This window comes from Rhamphochromis sp. 'chilingali' (genome assembly GCF_963969265.1).
Source record: "Rhamphochromis sp. 'chilingali' genome assembly, chromosome: 15".
In the NCBI taxonomy this organism is placed as follows: Eukaryota; Metazoa; Chordata; class Actinopteri; order Cichliformes; family Cichlidae; genus Rhamphochromis; species Rhamphochromis sp. 'chilingali'.
In genome coordinates this window covers 33,205,578-33,214,668 of record NC_137942.1, presented here as the reverse complement: position 1 = coordinate 33,214,668, position 9,091 = coordinate 33,205,578, and the positions used below count along the sequence as shown (strand labels likewise).

The 9,091-nt window shown below is 40.4% G+C and overlaps 1 protein-coding gene across 1 annotated transcript; it reads left to right on the top strand.

Annotated features, from left to right (window-relative positions):
- LOC308412145 (uncharacterized protein) lies at positions 1–9,068 on the top strand. The gene is made up of 11 exons (XM_080906284.1): positions 1–2,121; positions 3,638–3,673; positions 3,768–4,059; positions 4,214–4,296; positions 4,448–4,742; positions 4,855–5,003; positions 5,090–5,390; positions 5,520–5,665; positions 5,881–6,127; positions 6,623–6,801; positions 6,907–9,068. Exons 1-11 carry the CDS (start codon positions 2,088–2,090, stop codon positions 6,969–6,971), a joined length of 1,827 nt encoding a protein of 608 aa, XP_080762410.1. The 5' UTR covers positions 1–2,087; the 3' UTR covers positions 6,972–9,068.
- Positions 9,069–9,091: the final 23 nt, after the last annotated feature.

Genomic DNA, 9,091 nt, shown 5'->3' with positions numbered 1-9,091 from the left:
TATAACGATTTATCATATTACATCCTTTAGAAAGCTACAATGAACATGGTTTACTTTGCTATGGCTATCTGAAGATGCAAGTGTATATACTGCCCCACTCTCTTTAGGTGCTTTCTGGACTCTATATACTAGGCATGGGTACCGGTGTCCGGTGCCATGATGGCACTGGTTCTGACATAAACGGTAGTAACCAGACCGAAAAGCAGCGCACATTTCGGTGCTTTATTTCCCTGAGCTGTGATACACTTCTAGCCAATCATTTTACGTTTCTGAGGATAGTAGGCGGAGCCAGGTACGTGCGTTCTTTTAGAGCAGAGCTACAGATTAAAAATGTCCAAGGCGAAGCGGTCAAAAGTCTGGCTGTACTTCACAGCAAAATATGCAAACTCAGCAGCAACAAGTGCTTTAAGCTGATACTGTGATACTGTCAAAGGAGGTAACACCAAGAATCCGATGAAACACCTGGCGACGCATAGCGTTTTTTTTAAAAGCCGAGAAATGCGCCGTATTTGATAGCTTGCTGCGAGACCTCACACTGTGCACGTTGGGTGGGTTGCCAGTTATCGGACCCGGAGCAACATCCCCCAAAAACCCGAAGAATAGAGTCCTGGCCCCTAGCCCTGCCAGTGTAGCAGAAATGATGAGGATGATGATGCAGCAGCAGCCGTTCTTCTCTGCGTGAGTAGCTTAATGTTGTTCGTGTGTAATTTACGTTGAGTAGGCTAACCACGTTATTACATTAATGCATGTAAGGTGAACTAGCAAACATCATCATAGCTACATGCGGCTGTCTTCTTGTTTGATGGCAGATACTCCCTTCACCCTGGCCAAAAGGGCTAAAATGACCAAAGAAAAAGTGGAAAACAGCTGAACATGAGAGGTTTTTGGACAAAGTTTGTGTTTTTTCCATTGTTTAAGCGCTGCTTCCAGCCAAGAGTGATACCATATATGCCCCATAGCTGCAGAAAAGGCTAACATTGTTATCTTTTTACAAAAACAAAACAAAACAGCTGAACATGGGAGGTTTTTGGACAAAGTTTGTGTTCTCCATTCTTTATTAAGCACCGGTTCGAGCACCGTTTAAGCACCGACACCGTTTCAAAAGTACCGATTTGGCACCGGTATCGGATAAAACCTAAACGATACCCATCCCTACTATATACCCAGATCTCTCATACTCCTCCCAGCCATGCTGTGCAGAAATACTAATTAGCCATCTTTCAGTGGTGCATCTCTAACTGGTCAAAATTCTTTTTTCTGTGGTCAGCAGTCATTCCCTAATTCCTTGAAACATAACGTGCAGTGGGATTTGGTGCTCCTGAATCCCCACATGAACATCTCTTGCAATGGGGTTGACGCAAAAGAACATACACTGGCCTGCATAAGAGTGGTATTATAACGAGCATAGCTGGGGCCGAGATGAATTCTAGCCTCTCTGAATACGACAGAGCATGCAGCAAACTGAGGAGAGTCCTATTAAAACACGTGCACTGGCCATTTCCTGGCTTGATGGTAAATATTACGAAAGCTGCTGGATGAGGCAGCTTCCAAAGCTGTGGCCCAAGAAGCTTTCGGCAAAGTGTAATGAACAGCCAAAATTATATTTGGTTGAGTGGCCTTGTCAACATTAACAAAGTGGAATCCACTCACACCACCACCTGTATTGTACTTTGATGAATTCTGAATCCTGACTAAAAATCAGTCTAAAATTAGCTAAGACAGCTAGGTCAAGTAGCTCAATAGTGCTCTGACTCTTTGTCAGTGCTCTGACATGTGAGACCGTTCAAATGCAAAACATTTGCAAAACATAGAAACTTAAGGGGCTGGCAGTGTCAGGAAACTCACAGAAAGTGCAAATTAAGTTGTTTGGATGACCCAAATTTGGGTGTGTCTTCCTTCATGCAAACATTGACGAACACTCATTAAAGTTCCATATGTTCTCCTTTACCAGACTAAATCCAGTATGTTATTTGTAGTACTCTGAAGAAAACTACGGAGAAAGTAAGTCCTCTACTTGCCAGCTGGTGTATACGAGCAATTAATGTCATTTGTTCAATTTCATAATCGATTTGACATTTCAAGGAGACATGAATGGCATGGATTATATTTGGATCTTCACAGGTAAGACAAATTACCTTTTACTAAATGTATTTTCCCATATAAAGAATCAATGCCAGATATTTTATTGTTTTAATCTATCTAAAACCCACACCATGAACCACAATTATGAAGGAAAAAAGTGCACAATCACAAAATGTACTCTTCTTTTACTCATAACCTGCTTTGCTCACTTAGAGATGTTGTGGAATATTATCTTCCCTTAATTCTTTCCTCTTTGGGTGCCTATTTTGAAAAATCAAGAACCCGTTCTAATCTCATGGTCCTGGGTTTGACCAAATGTTTTGTTTTTTGTTTTGGGCTTATATTATGTTTCTTTTGGATGTAAGAGTGTTTTTAGGCTCTAGTATATTTCTCCTCTGTTTCCTCTGTTTCAGTCAATGAAAATGTGGGTTTTGCTGGAAAGACAAACACGAGTGTCTTTCCTGCAATGCTTCAAAGGCTCAAATCACATAATGAGGCATTAACAGTCATGTCATTTCAGAGCCCTGTTTATCTTTGTTCACGTGATATTCTGAAGAACAATCGACACGGGCTTCGTTTGGACACGCTCCCTTTGTTCAGCACAGGGCTTCAGTGTCAGACATAATATCCACTAAAGAGTTGCATGTCACTCTACACTCACACATACCAGCCATCAGCTCGCGACAGTTACAAACACGTTTGTGCAGTGGCTTTGTGGGCTTTGCTGGCAAATAGTTGACTGGAAAAGACACCTCAGCTATCAGAGTAGTTCAGACTTACCACATTACAGTCCAACCGCAGGTGGAGGGACTTGATGTTGAAATGATAACAAATAGAGCAGAATTAGCAAATGTGCTGGATAATGCTGAAATCTGAATCCCAATTTCAACAAAAAACAGCATCGGGTGAAATAATCATTCTACAGTTGTTATGTGAAGAAGACTTTTTTCATTTTCTTTCTCTTTTTTTGGCACTTTTATAAACAGTTGTGTCGTCATCTTTCACATTGCAAACAAAACTCAGCAAATGAGATAAATAATGCAAGTTGTAGAGTTGAGTGTTTTGCAGAATTTGGTTATTGACCAAAAACACTAAGCATATTACCAAGTCCACATTGTAAGATGTAAGTAAGTACCTTTTATTATTTAAAGTATTGATGACATCTTTTTCAGCAGTGATTGTCTTTGAGAATGCTGTTAACCTATTAAAGCAGCTCACGTAGGGGAGAGTGGTATGTCATGATTCATCATTAAGATGCAAATTCAGAACACATTTTAACGACCACTGAATCACTGTGATTTTTACTTTCCACAATAACCATCTACCAACAAAACATATTGTTAAACTTTTCATGTATTTTTTGGAGGCCTAGAATGTGCCTGTCTCTGAAGAACTTTTGTTCAACATCTGTTATTGACACTGAATCTGTTATGCTAGTATCAATCTGATGTCAATCGACACTATAGATATTTGGATCGATCCTCCCACCTCTGCTGTTTATATAGTCTTTAAAAGGGAGAAAAACTAAAGCTCTTTAAATACTTTATGTTAACAGGTATTTTCTTCTTGATGGAATCTGGTGCACCAACAGGTACAACCCTACTCCAACACCCCTTCCCACCACCCTCGACTCCCAGAGTAATCTATTAATTTGACTAATTACTACAGTTTTTTTTCTTAATAAGGTCATCTCCTCCAAAACCTGGCACTGAATCAGAATGCTGTACAGTCCTCAAACAATGACAGCCTGGGTTTTGCTGACAAGGCAGTTGATGGCAACAGAGACTCGAGCTATCAAAGAGGGTCCTGCACACTTACCACCTCACAATCTGATCCCTGGTGGAGGGTAGACCTGAAGAAAGTGTACACAATCGGCGCTGTACTAATTACCAGTACAGTAGAACTAGAAAACGGGCTGGATGGTGCTGAAATTTGGATTGGAAAGTCAACAGAGATCAATGACCATGAAAGCATGAGGTGAAAACACTTGATAAAGCCCCAAATAATGAAATCATTATGTGAATAAGATTTATTCCTTCACTTTCTTTCTGTTTTTTTTGGGCTCTTGCATACACAGGTGTGCTGTGATCTCTCACTTTCCCAGTGGACAGACATTTTACTTTCCCTGCAGGTCTTTTGAAGGACAATACGTCACAGTGTTTCTCCCTGGAAGCAAGAAGATCCTAAGTCTCTGTGAGGTTGAAGTGTACTATGGTAATCACATTTCAGTCTGATGCTGATACAGACGTCTGGTATTTCATAGACTCTGAAACTCAGAAAATGTTATGAAAATTAAGTGTGACCTTTAAAATAACTGCACAGTGCACCTTCTGCAGAAACCGACTTTTCCTGGTTTTCTTTCAAGGATACCCATCACCCAATTTAGCACTTAAAGGAGAAGCTACTCAGTCATCTACGCTCTCTTTTGCTGCTGCATCCAAAGCCATCGACGGTAGACGGAACTCGTTCTATACCAATGGGTTCTGCAGCCACACTGCTGAAGACGAGACCGACCCCTGGTGGCGGGTAGACCTGCAGCACAGCTTTACAATCACTACTGTAAAAGTCACCAACAGAGGAGATTGCTGTGCTGAAAGACTGGATGGAGCTGAGATCCGAATAGGGAACTCACTGGAGAACAATGGAAACAATAATCCCAAGTAATGATGAGAATTCAATTTTCATTATGAAATGAAATTAAGAGATACATGCTATCCAACTTTGGGAAAATCCATATTAACAGAATATTGTCTGCATATATTCGTCTGTCAGGTGTGCTTCCATCTCCCACATAAAAGCGGGTAAAACCTACACCTACCAGTGTGACGGAGGCAGCATGGAGGGTCGCTTTGTGAACCTGTTTCTTCCTGGACAGAAGAAAACTCTCACCCTGTGTGAAGTGGAGGTGTATGCTGCCCGAGGTAGAGCTTTTAGTGAGTGAATCTGATCTACTGAAACACACCTGCCTGATAATGACTCATGTCTGTTTGTTCTTTTCGATACTCAGTGGAACCGCTTCCAAATGTGGCCTTAAACAAAGAAACAGTACAGTCATCGACTTGGTCTGGGACAGAATATTGGGCCTCAAAAGCTGTCGATGGATGCAGAAATGGACAACTGCCACAAGGATGCTGTACCCACACTTCACCAACAGAGGACTCGCCCTGGTGGCACATAGACTTGTTGGGTCTCCATAAGGTCACTGCTGTCACCATCATCAACAGAGTCGGGAGTACAGCTTACAGGCTTATTGGGGCGCAGATCTTGATTGGGAACTCACTGGATCAAAATGGAATTAAAAACTCCATGTAGGACACGATTTCTCCATAAATATTTATGATTTTATTTTTCTCATTTAAACAACAGCACATTATTGTTTAGCCAAAACATTTTCTTTTGTAGATAAAATAAGTTTGATGTTTGTGTAAATCTATCAGGTGTGGCACTATCAATTCATTAGGGAGTTCCCCAACACACACATTCCAGTGTAATGAAATGGAAGGTCGCTACATCACTGTGTTCTTACCAGGACCTCAGAAAATACTGACGATGTGTGAAGTGGAGGTGTTTGCTTCTCTCTCTGGTATGGCCGTGGTGTGTTTGTTTCTAGCACCATATGTTGTGGTTGCATGTGCTTGTTGTTGCTTTCTTTATTGTCTCTATATTGCTTTCCACCTCTCAGTATTCATGTTTTAATTTGGAGCTGAAAGCAACCTTACAATTCAGCCTGTTAAAACAAAATGAAAACAACCAAACATGGTTGGAACAAACGCAACCTGTCAAAATTTTTCTTCTCAGCCCCCAAAGCTGTCACTCCTCCACCAACTCCTCCACCATCTCCTCCCACTGTGAGCGTACTGCTGGGCGAAAGGAATGTGATGGTTGTGGGAAAGAGGCTTTGCTGGTCTGATGCTCTGATGTACTGTAGACATTATCACTGGGACCTGCTCAGCCTTCACAGCCAACAGGAGCAAGACGAGTTGGAGCAGCTGCTGGGCAGCCTTCCCTTCACCCTCACAGACTACATCTGGCTGGGACTGCGCAGGTACTGTGCTTATCATGTAAATGCTCTTAACACCTCAATGAATGAACAGGACATAATATGAATGAGATGTTGTTCATGTCCAGTTGCAATACAATGTAAAAAGAAATCTATCCAATGATTAGAAATGTGAAATGACCACAAAGAGACAGAAGAAGAAGTAACCACATCAAATAAAAATATCACCACAAAGCAATGCAAACAATGTACACAATGACTCAAACTGACTAGGAAAGGTTTAAAAGAAGATAGAGAACACACAAAGTTACCAACAGAGCACCACTTATCTAACCGAGGGTCACAGGAGTGCAGTTAGTTCATAATAACCCTGAACTTGGTAGGAGGAAGAAAATGGATGAATGGTTGGTTTTAGGTTTTTGGCCCCATTTAACATCATAAAGATAAATCTGCATCATATAATTGTGGAAAAAAGAGAAAAAGCTTTTAAACATCCACAGGTAACATAAACAGCAGCATTTTGTTCACTCTGTCCAACAGGTCACTAAGAGGAAATGACTGGTTCTGGATGTCTGGACATTCCATGAATTTCTTCCATTGGCCACAAAATTGGGTCCCTCGCTATTATTCAAACACCTGTGGTGGCATGGGCAGCACAGAGGACTTCCAGTGGAAGGACATCCACTGTGGGAAACAACTCAACTTCATTTGCCAATTAGGTTGGGCTTATACCACTGTAATGCATTCTGCGATTTGTTGTACACTTGTGATTCCTCACAGTATCGTGTTTCTGGGGATTAATTACTCTACTCTCTGTTCATTAGGTGCTGGGGACGACATGCAAAGAGTGTATTTCTACAGCACCAAGAAAGACAGAACCCTAGAGTAAAGGCCAACAATATATTGCAAATGCAAATTGCAATGTGTATAAGGGGGGCTCATCTCACCTTATAGGAGGCAACCTTTCTGCAAACAGCTGCAGTCGGACTTGGACTGACTGCAGTCACTCTGAGAGAGATTAGTGAAGGTTTCAAATAATTGCTGTCCAATTTATAAATGCAGACTAACTGCTACAACGATTCCATCAGTTTGAATGAGGCTTTATCAGTGAGCACAACTCAACTTCAGGTTATATTCCTTTGTTACTAGGTTACTGAGTGCAAATGTAAAAGTTAACTATGAATTTCTGTTAAATGGGTTTTTCTCTCTATATAGACAGATCGGTGATTTACAATTTATTACTGTTAGTTGCCGTATTATCAGAAACATATTGCATGTAATTACCAGCTTGACCCCATTCATCTCCTCCTAGATGAGTCGACCAATCATGATGAAACTTTGCACAGACATTGTCTAGGGCTCTGTAAGTGCCAACATCTAATTGCTATATACAAATGTTTTACCCACAATTGTATATATTTGATAGATTAGAGTGTTTGTTGCAATATAATGTAGGGCTGAACGATTATGGAAAATAATCTAATTGCTATTTTTTGCCCCAATATTGCGATTGCGATGCGATTATTTTTTAAGGTCTTTGTCTTCTGTATTATTAAACAAAGACAAGCAATACATCATATAGTATGGCCAATACTATATTACATTAATTTTAAACTGTTCTTTCCTGGAAGACAGACCTCTGTTATGATGACATGAGGTGATGCATGAATTGATGACTGACATTTTTATTTAACTTCTTCAATCACAACAGTATATTTGAACATACACAATAGTTTATTTTTAGCTTACAAACATCTGAGCATAAAGTGCTGACAAGGAACCCTGGTGTAAACATTAAAATGAAAGTCAGTACAATGTGCAGATTGCAGAAATATACATAAACAAAATCAGTGGCTTTACCACACTCAGTTTTTCGACATCTGTGAACTACTAGACAGTCATTCAATTAAAAAATAATATTAAATAAATAAAACTAATAAATAAAAAATACACACATCTTACTGATCTCTGCAGTCAGTAACATTACACATAAAGTGCAAACATAATAGCAATTGTATAAACACACACACAAACACGCCTTTAAAGTTTAAAGGCGTGAAATTGGACGGTCTAGTTCTGATTAGCGTCACCGCTGTCTCGGTGGAGTTTAATAAACTCGGCCGTCTGCTTCTTGCTATCTAAAATATAACCAGACACTGGCGTAAATTCTCGACTGTCTCATACTTCTGTTTAATAAGTTTTCTGTTTGACGTTTAGTCAGCTGTGTGAAAACCAAGGACGAACCCACCCGGGGGATTAATAAAGTTTTATTTTATCTAATCTAATAACTTTAATCTCAGCCAAACCGATTTACTCACGAACAAACAAAACACTGAAAAAAGCCCAACAATAACATTTTTAGGTTGTCTAAGTGACTTATATATCACGTTTAACCCGAGCAGCGAAACTCCGCGGTGATCTGAAAATGATGTGCCGGGAGTTGTGCCGTTCTCGGCCGCATCAGTAACCCTCGAGCTCCCGGCTAGCTGTCGAGCTGGTGGGTAGCAGACGCCTCTGAAAACGTCGAAGCACTTTTGCAAATATGGGATATCTTGATAAACCGAGCAGATATTTGGTGTTTACACAACTACTTTCTCGCCTGAAAATATGTTAAAAGTTTATTTTGTGACCCTGAAAGATTAGTATGAGTAATTTTAAAACTCAGTAGCGGCCGCCATTGCTGGAAACTGGAGTTTGGCTGGGCCGCGCTATGAATTCTGGGATATGGTAGTAATTTGGACAGCCTTCGGCGCGTCGCTGTGACGTAATCGGTCTACAAATGCGGCCTCAGGAGGATGCAGCCCATGAATTTGGACATGTCCAGAGTATAATCGCAGCCTTTGCGGTTAGAAAATTGCACTTGATCATGTCGCGATATTATCGCAAATGCGATATATCGTTCAGCCCTAATATAATGTATCATAGCATCATCACTATAGTGATTGTATGTTTGTATGTTTCCTCTCTGCTAGTTTAAAAAATAAAGTGTCACTGTGTTAATGAACCTTT

What these genes read in the sequence shown, in the direction of transcription:
- LOC308412145 (XM_080906284.1), top strand. Translation starts at nt 2,088, where the DNA reads ATGAATGGCATGGATTATATTTGGATCTTCACAG. An exon ending in AATGACCATGAAAGCATGAG is followed by an intron (nt 4,060 to 4,213) that starts GTGAAAACACTT and finishes CTTTCCCTGCAG; the next exon opens with GTCTTTTGAAGGACAATACG. An exon ending in CAACTTCATTTGCCAATTAG is followed by an intron (nt 6,802 to 6,906) that starts GTTGGGCTTATA and finishes TCTGTTCATTAG; the next exon opens with GTGCTGGGGACGACATGCAA.